The following is a 27,581-nucleotide window of genomic DNA, read 5'->3' as shown; positions in this document are numbered from 1 at the left end:
TTTCAAGTGGGACAAAATGTCACGGGAAGAACCGACATGTATGTATAATGATGAGTAGCAAAAGTCAGTCAGTCGACAGCTGCAACAGCATTTCAGGGATTCCACCATAATTGAACTCAGTTAGCTCTGGGCAGTGGCAATTTAAGGAGAAGCAACTTTGCAACATGCAAAAATAACCATAGCCTCTCCCCGATCTGTGGCAGAGGCGCGTTTTCCCCTTTTTTTGTTTGTTCGTTTTAACCGGGACGTTCCTGCATTTACCGGAAGAAAAACTTATTTAGAGATACTATATAGAGGTCTAAAGGCCCAACTACAACTGTGAAAACATTCTTTTAAAATATTTGGTGACTAAGTCCCTAACTAAACTCTATTCTAAACACCCGTTTTTTTGTATAGTGTGTGTGTGAGACTTTGTCATGTGACAATAAATTTAAAGAGAAAGAATAAAGCAGCTGCTGCAGATCTGACTGTCTGTTATGTACGGCTATCTGACAGACTCTGAAAAGGTAATGATGCATAAGAACAACTTTTTCTGTAGGTTTGGTCCCCATATGCCTGGGACCACAATGAAATAGTGCTGAAATAAACTGCTCAGCATAGAAACATCAGCCGCAGAAGGAAGACAAAGTTTTCTCGTGTCGAGGCTGTTCTGCAGAAGTTCTTGTTGGGACAAAATACACTTTGTTTTTACAAAAAATATTGTGCCTTGAGGGTCATTGGAAAATAAGTTGGAAACAATAACAATACTAATCTACATTTTCCCCTCTGCAATTTAGGTTTAATGGGCAACTTTCAATTTGAAAGTAGATTTGAGACTCGCAGTTATTGTGTCATTTTTGTTTGCTTTAAAAAAAAAAGACTTGTAATGTAGCTGTGAGCTACGTCAGAGAACAAAGAGACGCAGAATCTGTTGTTTTATTGAATAAGCTCAATGTCAGAGCTTGTCTCAGAGATACAGTGCATTAAAAAATTTAAACCTAATGCCTTATAAAACCAAGTAGAAGTCAATGATATATTTATCCCAGCAACTCTGCACATGACTGAAACTAGCTCTTTATCCCCACACATTTTCTTACTATGCTGTATTATGACATATTTAAATATAGGATTTATTTTCCCCTTAATCCTGGTTAAATATATGTATATTCATTATAAACTGCTACATTTTTATGACAATGCTTTTATCTGTCTGTTTAACATGCCTCATTTTCATTCAGTGTAGTGAAGTTCTGCACTGCATTTTTGATATAGTATCTGAAATATAGTGAAGGATTTAAATAAAAAAAACTCTATTGGATTTATGTTGGCTATAAATCCAATAGAGTTCATGTTCTTAATCAGCAGGTCCAGATCAAGCCATTAGAAAATTTCAATACAGAAAAGCTCTAAAAGATTTTTTAAGTGACATGAGTAATAAATAAAACAATGTCTATTTTAATTTTCTTTTTAGTTCAACTAATTGTTTTGAAAGGCGCTCACAATTTAGTCAACTAAACCGTGTGATTTTTGATCAAAACTTTTAATGCTCTGCATTTGATTTATACATTTTAGGATTTAGAAGATTGCAAGCCTGCACGCTGCAGTAGCCAGCGGAAAACTCACAGATAGTTGGCCAAGTTGTGCTCCTGCAGAGTGTGAGTCTCGAAGCCGTGAGGAATCTTGTCAAAGTACTCGCTTCCTATTCCACATATGAAACATTTGGTCTGCGGAGGGAAGAAGTAAGAACTCATGACTCATTCAACACATAAAAAGAGAAAAAAATATAAAAAACATCAAAAAGAATTCTTACATCTAAACCCTAAGAGCGGAAACATTGTGCTCTGTGACAAAAAATGCTGGATTTAGTTTTCCAGCAATAACCATTTAATGTTGTAATTTATTCTTCCAGTCCCCACAGAGGATTTTTTTTTGTTTTTTGGCTCAAACATGGTGACAGAAAAACAACGATGGTAAAATGTTTGTTTTGGGGGCTTAATGCAATATGTGTGTTGGGCCAGTCATATTAACAACAAATAATTATGTGAGGCTGAAAGTAGCAGCTGAACCACATTTATTATTACCGAGTGCTGCAGAAATGTAGCAACTGGGAAAAAGGTGTAAAACCATAATAACTGCCAAAGAGACTGAGAACTGGGACTACATGACAAAACAAATTAATTATTTATCCCGTAAAAACATTGACAACACTGAGCCATATGTTAACATAATTTAGTCATACTTGTGACATTTCAAAGCCTCTGCTTGGTTTTGTTCGCTTCAGCACTCGGCAGTCCACAAAACATCTTTCTGCTGCTTGAATTCCTCTTGAATCATTTTTTTAGTGCGCTGAACCATGCCCCTCTACCATTTCTCCTTCATTTTTGTTTTCTTTTTTGTGAATACCGCGTTGCATATGATGACTGGAGTGAGACCACCGAGTATCAGTGGCCAGAACTGTTCAATGACATGAAACGATTCTTTATGCTTGGTTTTTCAGTACATATCTTCAACTTGTTTCCTGGGTGTAGTAATCAAAGCTGCACTCGGTGACTTGCTTCTCATTTTTGTTGGACCGTTTCCACCACAAACCGCAGCTGCTGTCGCTGAGAGTCGGCCTGCCTCTCCCTTTCAACTATGCCGGTCTTCTTTGCAGCATCTAGTTGAGGATGGTTGTTTCTTGTGGCAATTTAGTCCAAAGATTCCTTTAGAATAGTTTTCGCATGCAAATGTTGGCTCAACAACTGCAAGTCATGAGATTTCTTTTTTTAGACTGAATTTGACAATAGTTGAAAACATATTGTTACCAGAATGCTCAGGTCTTTATGTGTTTAAGTAGAAATGTTCACAGGGGATTTAAGACAAGTATGAGTGCAGTGGAACCTGCAAGAACCAAAGAAAGATAGAAATGAAGGACAGGCAGATAAGACGAATGGATGGATGTGTACGCTATCAGATAGATGGATGAATCGATAGACAATGAGCTGCTTTCTCTTTTTTGCATTTATTCCAAAACCTGGACAGCAGTCTGCACAGCAGCTATGCTGGTATATTTAAAACAACCATCAGCGCAACTTGTAATTTTATTTATAAACATTTGTGCACAGTGTCAGCTCTAACTTCAACAGAACTTATAAAATGAAGCTGATGTCAAAGGTCATGTCAGGTGATAAGACGGATCAGCCGAATGTTGACGTCATTCTGTAAGACATCCGAGGACTGCGTGGTTAAAGGAACGTCTCCTTTAATAATTCATAACCTCGACAACATTGGCTTAAGTTTTTGTTTCATGTCCATATATTAAAAATTATATCCTGATATTTTTATCGACCCTTACCTCCATGTCCTCCTTCACCTGCTCCTGCTGGTCTCGAAGCTCACCAAAGGCATCAATTATTAAGCCTAAGAGAGGGACAAAACTGTGTAACTGTGCACCGAAAGCTGTCATTTCATGTGAATAACACCTGGCACTGAGGGATGAAGAGATACACGGCCGACTTTTCACTCCCACATGAAAAATTCATGACACGATTCACTCTAAAAAAAACAGCCTGACTAAAAGCCATTTCTGTGAGTCGCGGGCATGCCGCGGCCAACAACCTGCAAACTGCGGCGGTTTGTTTGCACACACGCGGGAACGATATTTCCGACGTGGTGCTCACCCTGGATAATGGCGAGCAGGATGACGACGACGAAAAAGAAAAACGTAATATCAAAGACGATCCGTTCAACTTCGAACTCGTCTCCAGCAGGATCCTCGATCTCGTCGCCAATCCCGCCACCTGCTCGCACTCCCACGTACATGTGGAACATGTAACACTGAGGAGAAAACAAAAGAAAAGCACATCGTCGGTTATGGTATGGTTTGCATACTATTCAGGGAAAGTACACTTTTCTTTTTTTGTCAAATATTACCACCGAACGTGTTATTTTTTTAATTGAGATTTTTTTACTCCGTTTGTTTTTTGAAAGTGGTGTGATGTAACAAGAGGTTATTTTCAGCAAATGGTGAAAATTCATGCTGCTAAGGACAATAATACATTGAAGGCACTTTCATGTCTGCCTCCATGCTGGCTGCTTTATGAAAACAGGCAGTATTCTTGCAAAAATTCAAAATGTGAACATTTTGTAATTAATATTCTTCACCTCTGACAGTATGATGGGAAGAATTAACCTTTCACGTTGTCCGGAAAGGTCTCTTATGTGTTGAAGTCCAGATGATCAAAAAGATTTGTAGCAAAAAATAAAAAAGAACTTGTACAAAATCCTCACAGCCTTAAAAATGTGGCATTCATCCGTTTTAGTTGCAAAATGATTTCAGATTACTGTTATTAAAGCGCAAGACAAACTGAGACACAGTGGATGTGGCTGATGATTCTGTGTAATATCCCCTGCCTGCCATAATAGCAGGGTTCATTCAAATGCTATCGCTAGCCATCCGCCTGCATATGTGACTGACAGTGGAGTCCACATTAGAATAGATCAGCCGTTTGGGTGTTAACGTCGTCAGCGGGCAAACAAAGAGGAAATTTAAGGCCTTCAGACTGCTTTTTTCCCCCATATGTCTATCATATGTTGGAGGCGCGAGCAGAAAAGGTTTGTTTTTTGCTTCAGAAATGGAGATCACTGTCAGACGACGCCTTTGGTTTCTTCAAACTAAGACTTAAGTTGGGGCCATTTGCTGGAAAGAAACAGAGGTTTTGATAATACATGTGCATCTCAATACAGTAGGATCTATTCATCCATCAATCCATCCATCCATTATCTAACACACTTATCCTTGGCAGGCTGGTGAAGGGGCTGGAGCCCGCCTCCAGCAGTCAACATGCGAGAGGCTTGGTCAATAGGATCTCTTAAAATTCAATTATTTAATTGATTCAATACAGAGTTCCATATCTAAAGTGTTTTTTTTATTATTAATTTTGATGAAAAAGTCTGGAAGCTAAGAAAACCCACAATTCAAGTATATAAAAAAAATTATTTTGCAAGAAAAATAAAAAGGGATTCTTAAAAAGAAATGTCACTTTACCAGCTGAAATAAGTAGTCAATCCCTTGGATGATTTAGCTTTTTATTTCTTGTACAAATAGGTCATGATTAACAAAATTGTGCTTTTTTTTTTTTTTTTACATATAAATCTGAACTTATAAAGCCCTTTTCAAGTCACACTGATCAATCAAAGCACTTTCGCACCAGAGCCACATTCACAAACGCACACACATTCAGATAAACTGACACGTGAGAGGAAGCTGAAATTAAAACTACAATCTTCCAATTCCCCTATGACTTCTCTACCCACTGAGCCACAGTCGCCCCCTTTGAGCGATAGACACCAAAATTTGCAGAAATAATGGATTAACATGAATCGTGTGTGTAGAAACTCACAGTAAGCATATCATTGCACTTCATATCTTCAGTTTCCTTGCCACGGCTGTGGTTGTAAAACTTTCTGAAGAAGTTGAAGGCTATGACGGTGTAGAGATACACCACAACTGCCAACAGACCCACAGTCAGCACCAGCTGAAGAGGCAAACATATTTCCAAGGGGAGGGAGAGTGAGAGATAGGGGCAGGTTGTGTCATCTTGAAAATGCTCCAATTTACGTGCTACACTTTGACGGAATACATCACAGACATAGCATCACATCCTGGAAACGCACACACCTGTTTTCCATTGTGTGTGACGGAGGAAAGGATGGTACGGAGTGTCTTAAAGCCCATAGCGATGTCCAAAAGGTGGGCAGCAAAGAAGAAGTTGTTATAATGACCCAAAACTGACATGGTCATGTACCACGCCAAGTACAAGAAGGACTAAAGCACAAAAACACACACAAACACGCACACAAGTTGACATAAAAACATAAACTATTAGATTACAAGAACAGGAAGACAAATGTGTTTTAGATAAGTGGGATGACAGGATATTGCCATCACATTGGAAACATGTATCAGACTAAATCTTGATTTAATCATCAAATATTAAACATTTTTACACATAACGTTGACTCATTGCTTATTTTTAGGTTGCATAAATATAACAAAGTGACACAGTTGTCTTTGTAGAGAATGCAAAAAAACAAATCCAGCGGGAGCCGCAAGTCACCGGATGCAACCCAACTTACGTTGTCAGTGAACACCACTCCTAGCTTCCAGACCTGGTACTTTGCGTCAAGGGAGTTGAATCTGGAACAAACAGCAGTACTGCAACAACACACGAAAAACACAAGTAACAAGGAAATGAAGTCAAAATGTCCAGGGCTAAAATCACCCCCTATGAGCTACATTGTGTCCTTTAGGAGAGTGTTTGTTATGCGACGACTTCTCAGAATGTCCTGTTCTTTCTCAAGTACAAGATAATGCTACGGATTAGGCAATGCGCAGACATCCTCACAGATATGCTTTTTTTTTTTTTTTTGAAACAGTCATTAATAAAAACATGAGTACTGACAGCAAGTGGTTTAGAGGTGGAGCTGCCACCCCACACAGGATCGTCAGGGCTCGATGCAGCTGTCCAGGGTTTGATTCCCCGACTCTGGGACTTTGCTGCATGTATTATCTCCTTCTCTTTCTACCTGTTTCCTGCCTGATATGCTGCAAATTAAAGCCAATAGTGCAAGAAAAAAAAATTTAAAGAGTAAAACAAATGAGCTAAAAATATTCATTGGTGTGAAATGGTAATTGATGTTACTAAACAGCAAACAAAGGAGCTGAATAAAAGCGTAAAGAAGACCAAAGTGCTCATGCATAATAAAATAAGGCCATTTAGTTCTACAGAAGAATGTACAGCAGAAAGGGCAGTATTGATTTCATTATTTTGATCATGTTTTTTTATATCAATACCATGCATCTGGATGCTAGTTCATTGTGCAAACACTATTGCAAGCTAGAAAACCATATTCCCCCCTCTCCTTCCCCCTTTTTTTTTTCGTTTAGGACAAATGTGAATATGCTACCCTGACATATGATTCCTGATTAGATGGAAAAGCCTGTGCTTTGCTCTTCAGTATGTGAAAACCTCTGTCATTTCGCCTCAAACCATAAACGCTACAAAATGAATGCTAGACTGCAGTTTGATCTGTATCTTTCTTACAAGACAGAACTGCAAAGACCTGGACATTTTTAATATTTTCTCTCTACTCACAGGACACTCCAGGCACTGTCTCTTCTGAGTCTCTTCTGTTCTTTCCTCTCGGTGCTGAAGTCTAAAGCAGCTTGGTCCAGGCCTAACAGTTCACTGATCTTCTTACGGCCATAAAAGTCTCCATACTTATCCATCACCTGACAAGAAGGGGTGGAAAAAAAGACAGGTTGAAACAAAAGCTTCTTTAGTGTATCTTGGTTTGAATACGGCATGACGAGACAGTGGAGGATAATTAGCCACATTGTCTCCACTGTCTGAATCATAATGAGACGGCAGCTTAGTTCTGCCGACAAGTTGATGGTGCCGCTTCTGCGGAAGCGATGAGCGAACATAAAGGGTTTTTGACATCCGCCCTGAAAATGCACCAAGATGGTACAGCTGAGTAAAATGCATGTAGTTGTGGTGTTACAGTACAGGGCTTGTAAAACTATTTATATTCCCTCAAGCTTTTTTTTTGTTGTTTGTTTGCCTTTTATCATCATGCAACTACAAAATAGTGTGTCTTTCATTCAAGTTAAAGAGAGTAAATTGTGAAGTAGAAGTAACATGATGCGTAGTTTATTTTTATTTTTATTTTTTTTTTTGGACTAATAAAAAGATGATCCTATTCAGATCAATTTACTCTGATACCATTAAATACAATTGTCATCAGAAGCAACCTAATTAGTGAATAGAGCTGTTCTATGAAAGCCTCAGGGTTTGTCGAGGAATATTAGTAAGCAAACAGCATCAGAAAGACTTGCTGCTGTAATTACAGCAAAAGAAGCAGAAACAAAGCACTGACTCATGATGGCTCAATACAAATATACATAATTGTAAGAATTTTATTCATAAATAATTTTGATAGCCAATTGTCACTTTTTTTTTTACCACATCACAATTATGTACCATTTAGTTTTGGTTTATTACATAAAATCGATATAAAATACATAACATGAAAAAAAAAAACAACAGCAAAATCTTTAATAAATCCTAAAGCCTCTACAAAGCAATTTTCCTTGATTATATAATGTTTATATCTAGAAACAATTTTCTTACTTTTACTTGCAGACAGATGCATAGAGTTTTATTGAGCGGTTGCAGCTCTATGAAACTGGAAATGTCTTAAATAAGAAATGCGAAGTGAAGTCAGCCAAAGTTCAACATTGATGTGTTACTTCACACCAAAACCACAGCAAATGCAAAATGTAGGACAATATTAAAAAAGAGATAAAATATTAAGATATCTAATTTAGACAGGGTTCTCACAGTGATGCAGCAGAAGGTATAAATGTGGGAATGAGTGATAACCATATTTTATGTCCTAACTGTTAAAGATGGAGGCAAAAATCCAAATAGCTTTAACATCAATTTAATTAAAAATTAACGCCCAAGTACCATTTTCAGAGGAGATCATTTGCCAACTATTTGCCTCAACTCCATGGAATATGGCTGTTTGCATAATGAAAAAAAAAGTTCCGTTAAAACCAATTATGCCTTACAGGATTGCAGCCTCAGGCCTTATTAACCAGCTCTGAAGTCCCTCCACAGTCAGCCTTTTGTCTAAATTTACACCACCAAGAAATTCCACAGCGTAATTCCGAGCAATACATGCAAAACTGTATTGGTCGATAAGCTGTGAAATGCGGGGGGAATTTACTTGGCAGCGTTTAGACCGATTTTAGAAAATATATTATACGTAATCTCATCAAAGACGTTAACAGTGGTACAGAACAACATTCAGGAATTATAACTCAGTGTCAAAGGCCATAAAGAAGGTGTCAAAGGCCATATTTTTGTACCTCAGAAAAAAAAAAAAGTTTTGTTCCTGGCACTCTTGCATGGATATTCTGCAAACCATGTTTTACAAATTCATAAACGCCAATTTAGTGCAAGAAGTACTTCACACTGTCTGACATGAAATCAAACAGTGATTTCATGTCAGACATTTCATATTTTAGGTCAGCTAGGATAATTAAAGTTCTTTCAATTTTCTAAACCAATTTTTTCACTCCTGTTTTCAGGACTACCGTACCTGAGTCAAGTACGGAGTCAGGTAAATGCCAATATTTGGTTTGCCTAACAGTTGCAGATATAATTTCAAATCTTTATTCTGCTTTTAAAAGGTTGTGATCAATGATCTTTAAAATATACTAGTATTGCTAAGCATCCATTATCGAAAATAAAGTTTTTTAAATTTTATTATGTGTTGTATGGCGAACTTTTAAAGAAATTTAGGCATGGCCACAAATGGCTGCCACTTTGGGATATTAAAAACATATACAAGCTTTGCTTTCTGATTTCTTTCAAGAAATCCAATTTTCTGTTTTCCTACATTAAATTACAGAGGATTAAAAATATATTTATGAAGTCAGTTTACAAGACAAAAGAGCAAAAAATACTTTTATAGAAAAAGCTGAAAACAGTGGAACAGTTCTCTCTACAGCACAAGTAGTAATCTAAAATGGGAGGTTCAAAGTATTTAACTGTCTCTGAAGATGATAAAATTATATGTATTTGACAGTGGAATAATTACAGCTGCCATTAAATCTTTCATCACAGATCAGTTGATGCCTTAATGCACCATCACTGCATGAAATCTGCATATAATTACACACATACTCGGACACTTTTAGATTAAAATTCTGATTTGATTGTCAGTACCGAAGGAATCCACTTGGAAGATCTTACCTTCCTTTTCACAAATTTATCCCAGTAATTACTTGGAAATGATCTGAAAAGAAACAGAAATAGTTTTGCCATATCAAGATGTTGCATGATGAATTATTGATTCTAAATATATATCTATATATTTTATTAGACAATATCAGATGTTAATCTGCCATTATTAAATAAAGACATGAACTTGCAGTGTGTTGATGACCAGGTGGTCCCATTGCCCTTTAACGTCTTCCTCAGGAGGCTGCCGAGTCACGTACAGTCCGTCAAACTCCAGTTTTCTGGCCACCTCCTTCTCACGTTTGAAGATCACCAACGGCACCTTTCAATCAAATCAAATGGTTTGAGTTTGTTTGAAATACTCACATTTTAGTCTGCATGGAACAGATTTTCTGCAAATAATTCATCAAAACTACAAATGATGTAAAAATGAAACAAACTAAGGTGGGTTTCTTTGTACAACACAGGAGAAAAAAAAAGAAAGAATAAATAATATTCTTGGAGGATTGAGACAAAAAGTTACAGGTCTTACATTCTCAAATAAATAAACATTAATTTGCTATACTGAAGCTTGGATATTGGGTCATTCCACTTTGAACTATTTCCTCATGCCATTTTTTTTATATAGCTGCCATAAGCAAATAAAATATTTTTCTTTATTATATTTGCACTTCCCAGTTTTATAAGTATTGGATCACCCATCTCATTGGTGGAATTTAGGTGTGTGTTTTACTTCCATGGCTGCTGTATAAAATTCAGCACCTAGGCATGCAAGCTGCTTCTAGAAAAGCTTGTTAAAAAATGAGTCACACTCAGAACATCTGGGATTTCCAGCATGATATCGTGAGAAGAGGTGACCTGTGCAGCAAGTTGTGAAATATCCTCCATGCTAAAAATAAAGTCAACAAAGTTTGATGTACTGATTCTAAATCCAACTGTGAGATCTATTTTTGCAGAGTAGCGCTTTATTTTCAAGAGTTTTGCTTAACCAAGGTAATAAGTCCAACCTTACAGAGGTTGGACTTATTACCTCTGAGATGAGTTAGAATGGAGAAAATGAGCGGAGCTGTTGCATCGCAATTTTCTTTAAAAAGGAAAAGACGTCATTAAAGGTCATGTGTGTGCAAAAGCAAGTGGCCAAATATGTTTTGCAGAATAGTTGTGGTTATTGTCATTGTAAAACATGTAAATATAAAAAAGCAACAACTTCGTCATCAGTTCTCAAATGAAATCAATTTTCAGGAGATAATAGTAAAAAATAATACTTCTGATTTCCTACTTTTATTTGTGAACAGAAAGAAAGTCATGCTGGTTTATTTTTCACACAAGATCTGGCATTTTTCCTCCAAGACAAAACAACCATTTTAAAATGCACCAAATGTCCACTCATATATGCTGAAAGGAAGACGCCTTTAAAAAGTGATAACAGTTCATTAAGCAGCAGCCGGAGAACGTTATTGAACAGGTGTACCTTGAGGCAGTAGTAGCCAATAATGCAGCAGAATGAGATGATTGTGTGTGCGATGGAAAGAAAATGGAGGCACAGCTCCATGTAGCCACTGCTTTCTTCAAGCACAAAATAAACTCTGCCATTGCTGGCGTTTGTCGTGGCAGAGAGCTGTTCTTTTCCATATGCCGATATAGTCGCCTGTTCTTCTTTGGATGCAGGAAAAAATGCTACCTGAAAAATTTAATTATAAAAATAAATGAAAATCATCCACAGTTATGTCGTGCACTGTAAAATGATCTCTGACGTGCAATATCTGAGAAATAAATAGCCTCCCACAGGGTTGCCCTCACCTTATAGAACAGGAGGATGAAGTTGATTGCAAAAGCAACAAACAATGCCAGCAGACGCATGTTATAAAAATTTCTTGCAAAGTAGTTCTAGAGAAAAAGGAGAGGGAAAAAAAACTAATGTATTCTGCCTTAATATGTTTGCTGTTCTTGAGAAACTGGACTGGATGTTGATAGCTAAATTTGTAAGCATGTGTTGCTGTACTTGCACATTACCATTAGACTCTTGCTATGTGAGCGTATCGTTTCCCAGAGAGCAGAAGGTTGTCTCTGTGGTTCCTTTGACCCATTACTGCCTCTCTTGGCTCCGTGTTTTGTCTCTTCTTTTGCATTCCTACATTCCTTTTCAGTTTTCTTCCATCTGAAAACATTCCAAATATAAGGACACGTCCAAAAGTATATTATTTTATAAATTTTCTTTTTTTTTTCATTATGGAATTAGGATAAGAAGAAATAAGGGATTTCCGCCAGCCATTTATTTTTCTTTTATGAGGTAATGTGCCATCACTTTTAGCCTAATTCTGCACATTCTGCAAGCCCATCAAGCATTATTACTAACCTGTTTGAGGACTTATTACCTCAAGGCAGTTACAATGTAATAATTTTTTTAAAATGGCATATTGATTGTTCAGGCTAAGAGAAGCACATATTTATTCACATTTAACCTATGCACTTTACCACGTGTTATTGGAATTTTACAGAAATAGTAGCGTTACACAAATAAAAATTTGCAAGTTTTTTTTTTTATGTCATGTCTCAAATCTAGAGACCAACATTTTTTTTTTGCCAATTCTTCTTGAGAAATAACTTAAGCTCAGTCAGAAAGGACGGAGAGTGTCTCTGAACCACATCTGGAAAGTCTTGCCACGGATTCTTAATTGGATTCAGGATTGGACTTTGAATGGGGCTCATGAAGAGATCCAAATTGTTATTTATAGTTTGTTTATAGTGTGAGCAGACTATGAGAGTCTCCTTAGTTATATTGCCATCTCACTTCTTTTAGCTGTTCTTTTTTAAATAGAAATAGGTGCTACTTGAAAAAATAGAGGCAGTGTTTGCCTTTGTGAAAATGATTAGAAAGAATAACATGAAGATTTTCACCTTCTTATCAATTGTTATCTTACGTTTCACAAAATAATCTGATTGTCACATTCTTAGTGAGAACAGAACAGAACAATGCAACAAAGCTTTGAATGAAACAGTCAAGGATATTATTTTTCTCACCTTTTAAACAGACTTCAGAAAATAGTTGGCAGATTGTCTGTTGCCTAACAATGCTGCAGTAGATACAGTAGCTGCTGTGCAACTTTGTAAGTGTGTTGCAACTTTAATTAAATTCAGTTTATCTACATAATGCCAATTCACAACAAATGTCGTCTCAAGGTATTTTACAAATACCGGTATGTTAAAAAGATGAATTAGTCTGTCTGTTGTCTGCATGGAGAAATGTAAATGTTTCGCCTGTGCAAATGTGGTTTATACAAGGAAAACAAACTTCAAGTATTAATAGTTTTTTTAATATTCTATTAACTAGTTGACATTGGTAAACCTTAACCCTCCTGCAGTTTTAATAGATGGGGTCATTTAGACGTCACAAGATTTTTACTGTGTGCCGTCTGGCGGGGTCACATTCACCTTGTGTGCACTTTTCACAAGATTTTTTTTTGTCTGTGGTTTTGGGAATTGACGGTCTGACGACCCTCCTCCCCAACTTTCTTGCTGTCTGATCATGACAATTGTTGCGCTCCTCCTGAGTGTCATGTCGAGACTGCGGGAGCGTTAAACACCTGCATGATTCCATCACTTAGCTGCTCTGAAAATTTGTGTCACTGAGTAATTTATGGGTGTCAGAGTAAAGGAGCCTTTCACACAAAATCCCCAAATAATATATCAACTTTTGAGCATAAAAATGTGTAATAAGCTTCTGGAATGACTATTTCTGAACGATGCTGTATTTTTTGATGGAGAGGAGAGATACTCACTCTTTTTCCTGTAAGTTCTCCGTTTTCTCATCTTGTGTTTTCTCTTTGTCCAAGTGGTCTGTAAACTGCTGTCAGGGAAATTTATTCTTGAATAAAACATTTATAGTAATTACCAAAATCCCAAAGCAGTAAGAGTAATTAGGCTAAAATATTTCCAGAAAACCAAAGTGATCCTGTGAGAGCTCAATATGCATGAAAATGAGCCAATAATTCCTACCAAAGTGTGGTGCTCCTCAGAAACATCTGTGTCGATTATTGTTCTGGAAGTTGAACTGAACAGATCAGTCAGACTGTCAGAGAGATCTTGCGTTACAAGTCTGTACTGATCTCCCTCCTTCTTCAGCTTGAGACCAAATATGTCTGACAATATGTCCACCTCCTTGGGAAAGGTCAATGAAGCCATCTGCCCGATCTCCCTCAATTCTTTCTGAGAAGAGAAACTAGCAGAGTACTTTCTCAGTTGATCCACATTACTCGACACCTCCATGACCTCATCAAGAGTTGGCTCAAGGATACCCCCGAGCAAGTCTGACACCTTCATTCTTTTTGCCGCCTCTATGAGACCACTGTTGACAAATGTGACGTACAGCAAATACATGATGCGGCAGATGATAGCAGAAATGCAGCGGATCTGAAGCACGCAAACGAATCTGATGAATCGAACTGCTGCTAAGAGGAAATCCTTTGGCGTCATCTTCATCAGTGTTTTCAGGTTTTTCACAGAAAGGGCACAAGTCAACATCAGCCACCAATAGTAGATAGAAGTCCACCTCTTGTAATCTGAGGGTGAATATTCTTCAAGCTCTCTCGTCTCCACCTCTGTTTTCTCGTACCACTTCTCTCCAGAGTTGGATCCGGATATCTGGGCTGCAAGTTGCATCTCAAATATGGTGTCCTCACAGAAGTTGACGAACATCTCCATTTTCTCTTTGTCTCCTCCCTTATTGACCACATCAAAGATGAACTGCCTCTTGGATTCCTTCACCTGTGGCTTCTCCCACTGTGTGCGACTGTATTCGCTGATCTCAAAGTAGACCCGTTCAAAGCGCTTCCCGCTGCCAAGAATCTCAATGCGTCCAAGACTGGGCTGAAAGTAGGTCAGGATGCATTCTGCAAGCTCCGTGAATGTCTTCAGCCTGGACTCTTTGGGCATGTGCTCCGACAAATTGGTGAGGAGAACAGCGATGCTGAAGCCGATGTCTTTCGCCGGCTCGTGGAAGCGATCCACAAACGTTTCGTATTCCAAGATATCGCCGTCGTTCGTTTCAATGCAAGAGAGCAGGAAGTGGATCTCGGCTTGTGAGAAGCATTTGCAGTTTTCCATGGCTTTCTGGAAGTCCTTCCTGCATATGCTGCCCTTACAGTCAGAGTCGTACTCTCTGAAGCCCTCAGATGAAGTCAGGTCTTTTAGTTTGAGGAACATGTCGAAAAACTTAAGGACCATTTCCACATTGCCTGATGATTCCACCAACATATCCACCATCTGCTTCCCAATTGTTCCATTGATAACATTGCCTGCAACAAAGAAAAATACATGTAGATGATCCGACGATGGGTGCAGAGTCTAAGACCTACTGCAAGTGTATGTTGTCTTTTTTCCAACTTCCTTTTGTCCAGCCATCTCCCATACAGAACTGTTTCATTGTTTTGATATGACAGGCTGCACATCCCTGTGCTACATCAACACAAAGTAGTACAACTGTAGTATAGCTGTGAACTGCAAGGACAAATACAAACAGCTTATTTTTAAACTGTGACGTGTACATCTGTCTTTACTCTGATGCTCCCAAATAGCAATACCTATTAAGAGTGTATTATATATATTTTCACGATAAATAGTTGTTCTATGAAGGGCTGATGGAGAACACTGTTGAGCAAAAAAGAAAAGAAAAAGGCACTCTTGCAAGCTTATCCACACTTGACTGTCCACCTAAATGGACAGACCAGGCAAAGAGAGTGTTAATCAGATGAGCAACTAAGTATCCAATGGTAACTCTGAAGCAGCTGCAGAGATCCCCATCTCATGTGGGAGGATATATCAATATGATATCTATTAGTTATGCATTCCACAAATCTGGCCTTTATGGAAGACAGGCAACAAGAAAGCCAGAAGGATTTATGCTTGCCACAAGCCATATAGATGACACACAAAGTATGTCACCTGTATTGGACTTTTTCAATTGCATACAAAAATGTGACCTATGGTGTAAAACACTATACATCATCTTAAATGCAGCATCTGCACTGTGAAATTAAAAGCTGTGGCAGCTTCATGCCGTGGGAATTATTTTATTCAACAGGAACAATAAATGTGGTCAGAGTTAAAGAGAAGATGGAGGCAAAGCCAGGGTAAAATTAGAAAAACAAAGAGAATTGGAAAAACTCTGGCAAGAGTTCAATTATAGTTCCCTCTACATCCAGTTTGACTGAGCTTGAGATATTGCGCAATACAAGCCAGTCAAACATGTACATGTTTGACTGTTTGACCTACTTACAGTTTAAAAACATGTACATGTTTGACCCCAGTCAAACATGTACATGTTTGACTGGGGTCTGTAACAACATGTCCAATGTTGTTACAGACCCAAAATGCAAATGCTTTGTCTTGGTCTATCACACAAAATGAAATACTGTTAAGTTTGGGGTTACAATGTGACAAAATGTTAAAAAGAAAGTTTAAATATAAAAGTTTTTTTTTTTTTATGAGTAAGTTTTTCTCATTCATAAAAAACATAAGAGCCTCATTATACAAAGGCTCTTACATTGGTATGACAAAAAACAAAACTCAATTATTCAAAGAATCACTTTTTACATGAATTCTGTGTAAATATTCATTGGTTGCTATTAACTGCAAAGTCTTGCCAATTATTTACCTTCTAACATGGAAAGGAGGAACACAACCATGTCCTTCAATAAGTCCATCAGTTCCTTTAGGAGTTTTATCTGCCTTGAATCCTGCACAAAGACAAATTATGTTTACAAGACATTTGCATAATATCTTCTAAAAGTTGGTAGAAGTGTTGTCCCAACATGTAGCTGAGTTAGGCTAAATTGAAAATTATATTTTAGTTTTACAGAATCCAATAAGTATTCGATCTTGTACGTTTTTCTCAAGATACAATAACTACTGAAATGAAACTGTAACACTGCCATACCTGAGAGAGCTTCATCTGCATGTGAGCAAAGACATGGAGGAATCCCACGACAGCATCCCACAGACGACTGTGAGCCAGACTCTGCTGGTTCCCAATACACGGACCCTGGATGGACACAAAAAATGCACAGGCAGTACAAATACTGCAGAAGGCAGAAATTATGACATAAAGTTGCAAAACTAAAATTAACATCTCTCAAATTTAACATTTTACTTTCACTTGCATTCTTATTTATAGCTCATCCCAAACTGATTTAATAAATCACAGCTACGTATATCAATTCAAGACTTACATGAGGCAAAGAGCGTAAATAGTGAAAAACATTAGATACCCCTTAATAACTAATTCCTCATTACAGAGTCCATCTGGCATTAAAGATTTACAGGTGTTTCTTTCACACATACTTGTTCAAACATAACTGAGAAACAAATAAACGCTACCTCTAAATAATTCATCAGCTACATTGTGGGACATGTTGTGCAGTTGTTTTGCCAAAAAGCTGAAGTAAGTGTTTAGGCAAATTAATTTAATACATTCTCAATCGAAAGCAGGCTGAGAGGACCAACCTGTATATACTCGGTGAGTGTGTTGAAGACCTGTTTGGCAACTTCAATGGCCTTGGAGAAGTTGTGTTGACCCAGAGGATCAATAACGACTTTCCCCGAGTAGTACCAGTAGAAATCACTGATCGATTCCTGTGAAAATATGTTTTTTAAAAGATAAGAATCAGCTGTAATTAAAGAGGGGTTAAACGACACACAGTCTGTTGATATGTACTTCTGATTTAAGACCATAACAGATTCATACTGCAGTTGATTAGCAAAGAGGCAAAAATGATTACCAATACATAATTGCAACACCTGCATTCGATGATTTGGACTGAAGCTTTTTTGGACAACATTGTGCATCGACTTCTATAGATTCCTGAAGTGGTCCGATCTAATTAATCAGAATTACATGAGAGAAGTCGTGACAGTGGACTCACCTGTACCCTTAGTAAATAGTCAACCGTTGATATAACAATGTTGACGGTGGTGTTGTTCCCAGTTTGAGTTCTTAAATAGTTCTGGAAATCTAAGGCATACAAAAATTATCATGATAATTATCTTTATGGTCCTCGGTTTGCAGTATTAACAAGCATACATGAGAATTTTACAGTATTTGATTGTATAATGATTAAGAAGGAGTAACCTGAATTGTGTCCTTCACAAAGCAGCTGAAGGAAACGGAATAGGTCACAAGTCAGGTCCTTGTCTTGCATCACCTTCTCTCCTTTGAATGAAAAGATAGCAGCAAAATCTAAAATACTGAACAGTTGGAAGAGGAAGGTAAAAAATAGTAAATCGGAAAATCATGTCAGCGTGGCCTTTTCGAAAAACAGATGTTGATAACACTGAACGGTGAAAAAATATTTGGACACCGTAACAGATATTTCAGCTGACCCCTCCACCATGACATGGATTAACAGTAATGGATGTATTTTTTATTTTTTTTTGTATTCCCATTTAAATACAGTACCTGAGCTCTCATCCGTGGCCATGCCTAATCCCTCTGCTTTGTTCTGCCTCTCAAATGCATTCAAATCCAGAACACTGGGTAGAAGAAAATCACACACGCAGAAAAGGGGGTTAGGTAAAGCCTTTCGACTTTAACCATTTTATCAAACTGTTAATCATTTTCTGATTTTAAGCACTTCTCTCCTCTGTCACTCACCTACATGACCGCATGAGTCCAGCCATGCTCTGAAAAAAGCCAACATTGCGCTTCTCTCTTAGATAATCCAACATTTTCTGTAAGGTATAACCAACAAAGACAGGATCTGATTAAGCAGAAGTAATTAGAGTAATATTAGGCTCATCAGTGATCAAGTAAGGCTGCACTGATATCCTGTGACAGATCATCCTTTCTCATGAAAATGAGATTTGTATCAAGCCATGATATAACTTTGCAGTCGGCGTGTGAACAACAGGTTCACATGCCAACAGCACTAAATCAAGCTTTTATTATGAACTCTGGATGTGAAAGGGAAGGCTTCAAATATATATAATCATCCAACAGGCAGTAAGCAAACAAACATATTTTGAGTGAATCTCAAGACTGAAGATTAAAAAAAAGAATATTTACCAAACAAGCATTTAATTTACCTGCTGAACCGTTGCATTCCCTCCATTAAGAAGAGCAATACCTAGTTTCAGAGTAGGACCAATCATGAATCCCATGGTGCCTAAAGTGACCCAAAAACAGAATATGCATCAGCAGTTTCAGATATTTTCTACCATCTAATCAACTTATCTCAAAGAGGAAATACTTGAACAATTCAATAAGCTAAATATTTACAGTTGATTTTATTTTGTTGCTCATAATACCCTACCATTGCTGGTACTAATAGCCTGCAGGACCATTTCAGGGGCTCCACGACAATGCAGCCTGGCCTGTTGGTACAACAGCTTTTGCTTTTCCATCTCTTTCTCCTGTAATGTTCACGTTATTATTAAGAAAAAAAAAAAACATCATATTTTTCACATATAAGATTTCATACTTTCCAGCTTTGATACATCAAAGTATTGCAAATATTTGTTTTAAAAGTGAGATCCAGTTTACTCACTTCAAAGCTTTCTACTTCCTGCTCTGCATCATCTTGGCTCTCTCTGCGGCAGCTCTGGAAAAAACCAAACCGACAAAGTGGACGATGATGTAAAACCAGATCGAAAAGACAATACTTCCACAATAAATTATTTACCAATGCATTGCACCTCTTCTCTGACAGGTGTTTTTGCTGCATACTTCATGGGACATTCACAAAGACATCAAAGTACAACTTAAAGTGCATTAAAAAATATGATGCAACAGTTGGATGCATCTGTGCCTGTGCTTAGAGAACCCTCCAGTCTGAATGAATTAAAGAAACAATACTATATGGTTTGTTTCCTTATTAGGCAATCTAGCACACCAATTACAGGAAAAAAAACTAGCCTTTAGAGAAATGCATGCACATCTTTATTTTATTTCTATTATGTTTAATGTCATATTGTTGTATGTTGAGAATTTAAATGAAATGTTTTAAAATTATAAGACTTTTGTAATATTTTTAGAGCTAAGTGACGTAGTTAATTCACATGCGTCAAACACTTAAAACATGTTTGGCTGTTACCTTGGCCATAATAGCAGCATAATCTTTGTAGAGGTTGTCATTATCAAGGTTGCTGAAAAAACAGGAGGATAAAAGGAAAAAAAAAACTGTTTATGTCAGATTGAGGCAAAATGTAGGAATTTTGAATGTCCAGTCAAATATGTCAGAATCAGAAATATTATTTTCAAAAGTCACAAATATTACAAGGCTTTAAAAATAAAATGTGTGCAGAGCTATGGAAGCATTAGCAATTAAACAATAATCCCACTTCAGACCAGTTCAGTATTCACATTCCATAAGATGTAATTAAGCAGAAAAAAAAAAGAGGCAGCTTGTACCCCATCTGATCTTTTGCAACGACACACCTGCTTTCCGTCAGTGCACTTCGACTGAAGAGCATAATGAGCTGAAGGAGAGGATCAATTGCCTTGGTGCCTTCTTCCACCTCCTTTGCTTCCCCTTTCTCACCTTCCCACGGTTTCGTCACTCGCCCCTTCTGCAGTCCAAGGAGGGAGAGCAAAGTAATTAGGGTGTGCTCTTAAATTATATCACACTGCTCAATGCAGCAAACTAGAAAATAAACACACCAGGTTTCTTCCTTTTCAGATATGCACAGTAGTGAATTGTATTGTTCGTTTGTACAGTAAAGGAAAATTATAACTGTAGGACATCAACTCCAATCACATGGCTCACACGATCCAAAGCAAAGTGCCAAGTTAATGAAGCAGGAGAGCAATAGCAACAGCTGAATTATCAATTCAAATCAAAGCAGACATGAAAACTGCTAGAATAAAGCAGAAACGGTGCTATAAATGAAAACGTTTCAGAAGCAACAAGACAGGAGATGAAAATGTCTTCATTTACAGTACCTGTGTAAAAGTCAAAACCATTTCTAACTGGATGAAATTAAATGAGACTAAACTTTTCATGTTTTATGTCACTTAGGATTGTCAAACAAAATCATTTCTATTTCCCAAAAACTTCCTTTTTATTTAACCTTTTTTAAAAAAAACTGCTGGCTAAATATGGTAAGAAGAGCAGTTAGTCATTACTGCAAAAACAACATTCAAAGCCAAATTGAGTGAATAAACTGAATAAATCTGAAAATGCACTCAGGGTGTAATATCTTAACTAATATATTGTAGCGTGATACTTTACTGCATGCGGTCAGTGTTTTGAATAAAATATCAGGTTGGGGTTAAGGATCTTTTCTAAGGTTGCTCAGATCAGTATCATGGACCAGAAAAATCCAGATGAAGATATTCCTGGTGTTGATATTGTTTAAAAAAATTGTTTAATTAATAGAATTTTTTTAAAAGTTTGCACAGCTTCTCTTGTACTCACAGCTAAATCCTCCACAAGCATTTCTACCAAGTCATTTCCCTCTGTTGATATCCAAGATCTGTTGTAGCCTTGCAGGAAAAGGTTGACAGCTCGGTGCCTGAAGGAAAATTAAAAAAAAAAAAAAAAGAGTGGAAAAACAGTTGGTAGAAAGAGAAAAAAGGCATTGGTTGTTGAGTTTTTGTTTCTATCTGTACTTGTTTATGATCTAGTCTTTATTTGTTCATAAAAGACAATAAACCTGTGCACATGTTTTAGGAAATAACTATACATTTTTAATCAAACAGCTTATTTGGCCTGGGTCTTACAGTGGCAGATTGTAGAGGGGAGTCATCCTCAGGCAAGCCACCACCGCACGTTTCCTCTGTTTGGATAAAATTTTGTTCCAAGCAGGTTTTTTGCTTCTCTGTGGGTGCTCTACCTAGAAAAAGAAAAACAACAAAAAAGGCATCTTAATTAAAAATAAGCATGATTTGTAAAATAAAAAAATGCCCCCCTGGCTCCCTTACAGACCTTTTATGCATTTGCTTTATTGTCCCGCTGTCAACACTTTGCACCATTTAAAATCATTAAACACATTTTTGTTATCAGAAAAAGTCAGCCTGAGTAAAAACACAAAATGCTGTTTTTATGCAGGGTTGGTTTTGTCTTTATGTGAAATTCTTCTCAAAAGTGAAAACTGGTTGTGCCTCCCTTGGCAGAAGCAGCTGACATCAAGCATTTGTTAGAACTGAAAATAAGGTATTTTAAATCACTATAAAGGAAATTTGGCACAACTTTTTTTTTATAGAATTGTTTTAAGTTTTTTCCCACTGCAGCATTGGAAGCCAAGTGTGGAGAATTTTCTGCCAGAAAGGAACATTCACAGCCACAAACTCAGCACTACTCCTGCCATATTTGACAGTTTTATTGTCTTGTATTGTTCTGCTGTTTTCAGTATTATGCTCTTTTTCTGAAATAAAGTTGGTGTTTGTGACATATCACACATGATCCACTCCTTTCAAAAACACTTTGTCCCATTTTTGGGTATAATCAAAATTATTTTTACCAAGTGATAGAGGGGTCTTTCTGTTCTTTTTGGTCAGCAGTGGACCAGGTCACAGCGTTCTCATAAGGCTGCCATTTTTTTGATTTTTTACTATTGTTGAATCATAGTGACGTAGAATAATGATGCCCACAGTGTTCATTTATTACCTGATGGATGCTTGGTAATTCTGTTAAGTCGGTTGTTCATGTTTTTGGATAATGGCATTAACTGTGGTTCACCAGTCTCAAAATCTTGAGAATGGCTTTGTAAGCCAATGTATCTTAATTACTCTTGAATTTTTTGTTTTGTTCATGTGTTGCTTTGCCAAAAAATATCACTGACTACAGTTAATCAATTACTAATATGGGTTGCAACTAGATTTTAGAGGGTCAAGCTGGTTTGAATAGCATTTAGTCTAAAGTAAATCATTTGAGAACGGTTTGTTTTCTGGCAAAAGTGTAAATGTTTAAGAGGACAAAGATGTCTTTCATGAGTAAATAAAGACTTGACTGCTAGAAGAACAGCTAAAGTTGCCCAAACTTAAAGCAACAACGTAAGCTGGTAAGAAAAAAAACAAAAAAAAACTACTGGAATCCACATGTTGCAACTTACAGAAATGCAGCCAATTAAAAAAGTGTAAACTTCCAGAATTTCAAGCATTTAACGCATGAGCAAATAAAAAGCGGAGGAAGACAGCCCTAGTGGAAAAAAAAAACATCCTAATAGCTTTTTTTTTTGCTTCAACTCACTGCAAAACCATGTTCAAGCCAAAGCCATTTTGCTGTGAATTAGTAGCTAGAAAAGAGCTCTGTTAACTTTAAAATTTGTGCAGTTTAAAAAACTATTTCAAGATGAGAAAAGCATACAATATTTTAAAGTTTACACAAAGTAAAATCTGGTAATCATCCATGCGCTTTGTCAAGTGTAATAATCTGGGAAAATTAGGGTTTATAAGAATATTTAGAGGTCTGCCATAGAAGTCAGAATATTTATTGGGCATTATTTGGCTGTTTTAAACAACAAAGAAAAAAAAACTATTTAAAGATTTAATTTTTTTTTACTTTTAGTGAGAGAATGCAGTTAAAAGGCAAAACACTGCAACGAATGCCTCTAAAATACAATCATCTTGTCTGAGTTGAATGACGAGATAAGCTTCATTTTCACCTACCTTCATCTCACCTTACTCCACTTCACTGAACAAACACAATTGTCTGTGCAGTGTTTAATGATTGAGAAGAGTGGATGCACTCAATGTCACTGTATTTACAGAGGCCAAGGAGGCAAAGGAAGAAAGCTCCGCTCAGAGTCTTAATCATTTCTTTTTTTTTTTTTTGTAGAATCTGAAAGCTCACCTGATCCAGGTAATAAAGCACCCGAGCTATTTCTAGAACCCTGTCCACAGTCCTTTGTGTGTCAGCTGGGGCCTCAAGCTGTGCTGGGAGATCAGCAGACAGAATCCCACGGCTGACGCTGTTTGATGCCTGTGAAGCGAAACAAGGTTGATTCATTTAAGTCTTTTGTTCCAAACAGAAAGCTTCTGTTTATGGATTTATTCAAATGTAATACTGAATTAGCATGCACTTTTTTTTCTAAGAAACAACAACCACAAAAAACAAACCAAATGAGATGTTTGGTGGACTAAAAACAAAAGACGAAACACGATTCAGAACAGCAGCCTGATTTATGGAGTGAAAATGTGCAATTTTCAATATTCCCGGCAGAACAGATGTGTTCACTCAACCAACAAACTATATAAACCAAGAAAAATACAGAAAAAAAATATTTGCTACTAATATTTCCACTCAAAAGAGTTTGGGAGCCAAAATTAGAAGGCATATTTTTCCATCACTGGTTTATGAATAAACATGTTTATCACCGACTCATAGATGCGGAAACAATGTCTTCGTATATTGTACAGAGTAGTGAGCTCATCATGTTCATGTCTCTGGTAGAGATGATTAAAATGAGGACTTTGGATATTAAAAACTATGAGAGAGGTTTTCTGTTTCATACTAAGGGACAAGGGTGTAAAGAACATGAATGAATGAATGAATGAATGAATGAATGAATGAATGAATGAATGAATGAATGAATGGATGGATGGATGGATGGATGGATGGATGGATGGATGGATGGATGGATGGATGGATGGATGGATGGATGGATGGATGGATGGATGGATGGATGNATGGATGGATGGATGGATGGATGGATGGATGGATGGATGGATGGATGGATGGATGGATGGATGGATGGATGGATGGATGGATGGATGGATGGATGTCACAAACGTAATGCAAAAATTAAGTGCTAAATTTTGTAGCATAGTGCTTTACTAATGCTGTGTAAAAGTGCTAAAGGGCATACAGAGTTATATCGTAATGCATACAAATGTGTTAATTATTCTGAAACTGGAAATGGAAATTGGATCTACAGGAACAATTTACATCGAAATTTCATCTATTTATAACTTTGCCAGAATAAATGTTTAACTGATTTATTTAATTCCTTATCTGGAATAATGAGACTATCTATTTGGACTATATAGTCCCTTGAGATTGAAATCTCTGTTCTTAAGAGAGTTATGGTCAAGAAAGCAAATTGTTAGGTAATGCATGGCATTTAGTGTACACAAATAGTTACCGAAATAGTCATTACCTGACCAAAAGAATGCTTGAGGTATCTCAAAATATGCTCCCGAATCTCATCTTCAAGGTTATTCTGTAAAGAAAAATGTTAAACATCTCATGCTAAAGAATTACATCTGGACAAAAAACATTTCTAACACATGAGAACTTGCTGAAACTGTCCGTATTTATAATTTACCTGAGAATAGCAGTTTTTCACCAACATAATAAGGTTCTGGTCACATGGAAAACAAACTCTGAGTCCCACAGGCACCATCTTCTTTATGGCAGCCACTATGAGAGAAGTGTGTGCAGAGTAACGATCCCCCTTCCTCTTCATCCCTTTGTTTTTATGGTCAAACTGGACGTCATGCACAGAGAACACGTTTTAGTTTTGCACTAAAGACACTCAACTGGTATAAGACAGGACAAATTCTGGTGTTGCATAAAAACGCATGCATAACCAGACAGTTTTATCGTAAACATAGCTGACCTCCAGCATGTTGTCACTGGAGAGCAAAAAAGCCAAATTGTTGATCCGATTCTGGACCACGTAACTCTGCTCTTCCCATTTGAAATGCTGTTGCAGAAAAAACATAAGATGACGACAGATGAGCACCTTTTATGAGGTACAGGATTTACATGCACATTTCTGACATGGCAGAATCCTAAAAGGAAAAAAAAAAAAGATGCTGTGTGTCTTTCCTACATGAGATTTGGCCCAGAATACAAAGATCTCTGCCACCATGCTGAACAGCTGCTCAGCCTCGGGGATTGTCTCTTTCAGCCATCTGGCTCTGGAACGAGACCGACCAAAAAGCATTAACATCACAGAAGTTATTCCTGTAAAGCTGAACATGGCCTGAAATGACGATTTGTACTGTGGCTTAAGGCATTATGTCTCTTTATATATTCAACATAAGCAATAAATCAATGGCTACTCAAGTAAAAATTCTGCCTTTTACTCAAAATGAAAGGTATATAACCCAGTGGGAACTAAACAAATCAGTCTTTCAAAATAAGATTTGATTCCAAAAAGTTTCCTGTAGTTTGTCCCTTACCGATTAAAATCGACAAACTGGATGAGAAGAGGATAAAAGGCATAGAGATCCTGGACCAGAACTCTGTACTTCTCCTGTATCTGCAGCTCTGCTTCAGAACTACAGCAGTCTTCCGCTTTAATCACTTCCTCTTCTGACTGGACACACTCGGCCCGCTTCCTCAGCTTCTCCATCAGGGGGAGAAAGTGACTTCTCAGCAGCTCGCCGTCAGCTTTGCATACGATCGGCTGCGAAAAAACTAAAACATGAGACAGCTGTCAACAGCAGGAGCCGGTGATTTGGCCACAGTTATCACACGGCATCAATATACCTGCAAGCTGCTTCATCCAGTCACCCTGGCTAGCGCCCACATGGTTGTGGATGATACGAAGGATGTGGCCAATCAGGTCGCTCGCATGCTGAGGAACAACAGAGGTGAGGACTGGGCCCTCTGGGGGGCCTTTAGGGCCCCAGGGACACCAGTGTAAAATATAGCTGCACAACATGGGCAAAGTGACCTCTGCCACATGGATGTACTGCATCTGATGAGCTGCAGAACCAGCACCAGCCAGCTCCTCCACTTTCTCCAGCGCCTCTCCCAGTGAAGGAAGAGGGCGACACGCGTCCTCCATCCGGTCCGGCAGTCCCTGGTCTGATGGGAGGAGTGGGGTTCTTACTGGAGCTGAAGATTAAACAAAGAGCTCTGAAGAAAAATTATCACAGTTTACCTTTAATCTCAGTGGGACTCATGACATTGTAGATAGAATGTGGATTGTTGTGGTCTAGAGTTGGCTCCAGGAAGCATACAGGAAAAGCTCCGGTCAGAGCTGCTACACATGCGCCTGCTGCTGACCGCTGCCTACATGGCAAAGGCAACATAAGGAAAATATTAATTACATTCCTACAAACTACAAAAGCTTTTTATGGCCCCAGTTTTACAAAAAAATTGTCACAATACACATATAAACTTCAATTTGTGCACTGCAATTGTTGCCGTTCTTTGCAAAATAGCTGACAGACTGAATGAATGGCCATTTTAAAAATGGCCGTTGGTTGCACACAGGATTATTTTTAGGATTATTTTTAGAGCAACGTGGGCAGAAAACAAATGCATGACACACTTTTCTAAATGTTACTTCTAAAATCATTTTAAAACATGTAGTCTTCACAAGATGCACAATTTTTGTGTTTCACGATCACATTAAATCCCCCAAGCAATACATTTGAGTTTGTGAGCGCAAAAAGTTCAAGGTATGCAAATGTATTTGCAAAGGCACTTTATGTGGAAAATAATAACACAGAATAGATAAACAAAGTAAATATTACCCCTCCATGTAGAAGCTTTTACTGGTCCCCAGAGAGTAGAGGCTGTTTAAAATCTTGTAACATGACACCTGGATACCACCGACTGGGAAGACAACGTGATGCCGAGGACTGAGAAGCTTCTTCTCAAAAACAACCAGGAACGTTAAACTAGTCATGATTCAGGTGATGACTGATTTGTGAGTGTGAAGTGTTATTGAGATGAGAAAATATGTTCCCAATGCCCTGTGTACACAACTAAAAACATGAAAACGTAAAAAAGACACCTAGACTACTGATGTTATTTAGCTGAGAAACAGAACAGGGTTAATACGTAAGGACTACTAATGTGTGTTTAAACTAGATTTGGCAGCGAGTGTTTTTGACTAAATGTTTTATTTAATAAA

The 27,581-nt window shown here is 37.5% G+C and overlaps 1 protein-coding gene across 1 annotated transcript in view; it reads right to left on the bottom strand.

Moving 5' to 3' along the window:
* ryr2b (ryanodine receptor 2b (cardiac)) overlaps nucleotides 1-27,581 on the bottom strand; it is a 72,914-nt gene that overhangs the window by 2,547 nt on the left and 42,786 nt on the right. Inside the window, exons 66-102 of the mRNA XM_017309140.1 lie at nucleotides 27,199-27,280; nucleotides 26,601-26,731; nucleotides 26,204-26,524; nucleotides 25,894-26,131; nucleotides 25,542-25,629; nucleotides 25,326-25,412; nucleotides 25,032-25,193; nucleotides 24,864-24,926; nucleotides 23,558-23,686; nucleotides 21,487-21,599; nucleotides 21,182-21,278; nucleotides 20,203-20,333; nucleotides 19,859-19,910; nucleotides 19,313-19,366; nucleotides 19,079-19,178; nucleotides 18,852-18,931; nucleotides 18,421-18,497; nucleotides 18,226-18,299; nucleotides 17,899-17,979; nucleotides 17,693-17,781; nucleotides 17,274-17,402; nucleotides 16,708-16,812; nucleotides 16,426-16,507; nucleotides 13,770-15,067; nucleotides 13,553-13,620; nucleotides 11,787-11,931; nucleotides 11,574-11,660; nucleotides 11,245-11,454; nucleotides 9,965-10,095; nucleotides 9,786-9,828; nucleotides 7,116-7,252; nucleotides 6,097-6,175; nucleotides 5,639-5,785; nucleotides 5,361-5,495; nucleotides 3,639-3,795; nucleotides 3,314-3,378; nucleotides 1,603-1,703 (exon numbers count right to left, since the gene is read on the bottom strand). Of these exons, the coding sequence (XP_017164629.1) occupies nucleotides 1,603-1,703; nucleotides 3,314-3,378; nucleotides 3,639-3,795; nucleotides 5,361-5,495; nucleotides 5,639-5,785; nucleotides 6,097-6,175; nucleotides 7,116-7,252; nucleotides 9,786-9,828; nucleotides 9,965-10,095; nucleotides 11,245-11,454; nucleotides 11,574-11,660; nucleotides 11,787-11,931; nucleotides 13,553-13,620; nucleotides 13,770-15,067; nucleotides 16,426-16,507; nucleotides 16,708-16,812; nucleotides 17,274-17,402; nucleotides 17,693-17,781; nucleotides 17,899-17,979; nucleotides 18,226-18,299; nucleotides 18,421-18,497; nucleotides 18,852-18,931; nucleotides 19,079-19,178; nucleotides 19,313-19,366; nucleotides 19,859-19,910; nucleotides 20,203-20,333; nucleotides 21,182-21,278; nucleotides 21,487-21,599; nucleotides 23,558-23,686; nucleotides 24,864-24,926; nucleotides 25,032-25,193; nucleotides 25,326-25,412; nucleotides 25,542-25,629; nucleotides 25,894-26,131; nucleotides 26,204-26,524; nucleotides 26,601-26,731; nucleotides 27,199-27,280 (5,368 nt within the window). The remainder of the gene's footprint in view (nucleotides 1-1,602; nucleotides 1,704-3,313; nucleotides 3,379-3,638; nucleotides 3,796-5,360; nucleotides 5,496-5,638; nucleotides 5,786-6,096; nucleotides 6,176-7,115; nucleotides 7,253-9,785; nucleotides 9,829-9,964; nucleotides 10,096-11,244; nucleotides 11,455-11,573; nucleotides 11,661-11,786; nucleotides 11,932-13,552; nucleotides 13,621-13,769; nucleotides 15,068-16,425; nucleotides 16,508-16,707; nucleotides 16,813-17,273; nucleotides 17,403-17,692; nucleotides 17,782-17,898; nucleotides 17,980-18,225; nucleotides 18,300-18,420; nucleotides 18,498-18,851; nucleotides 18,932-19,078; nucleotides 19,179-19,312; nucleotides 19,367-19,858; nucleotides 19,911-20,202; nucleotides 20,334-21,181; nucleotides 21,279-21,486; nucleotides 21,600-23,557; nucleotides 23,687-24,863; nucleotides 24,927-25,031; nucleotides 25,194-25,325; nucleotides 25,413-25,541; nucleotides 25,630-25,893; nucleotides 26,132-26,203; nucleotides 26,525-26,600; nucleotides 26,732-27,198; nucleotides 27,281-27,581) is intronic.

Source organism: Poecilia reticulata, linkage group LG15 (genome assembly GCF_000633615.1).
Source record: "Poecilia reticulata strain Guanapo linkage group LG15, Guppy_female_1.0+MT, whole genome shotgun sequence".
NCBI classification, from domain to species: domain Eukaryota; kingdom Metazoa; phylum Chordata; class Actinopteri; order Cyprinodontiformes; family Poeciliidae; genus Poecilia; species Poecilia reticulata.
This window is presented reverse-complemented; position numbering and strand designations above follow the sequence as displayed.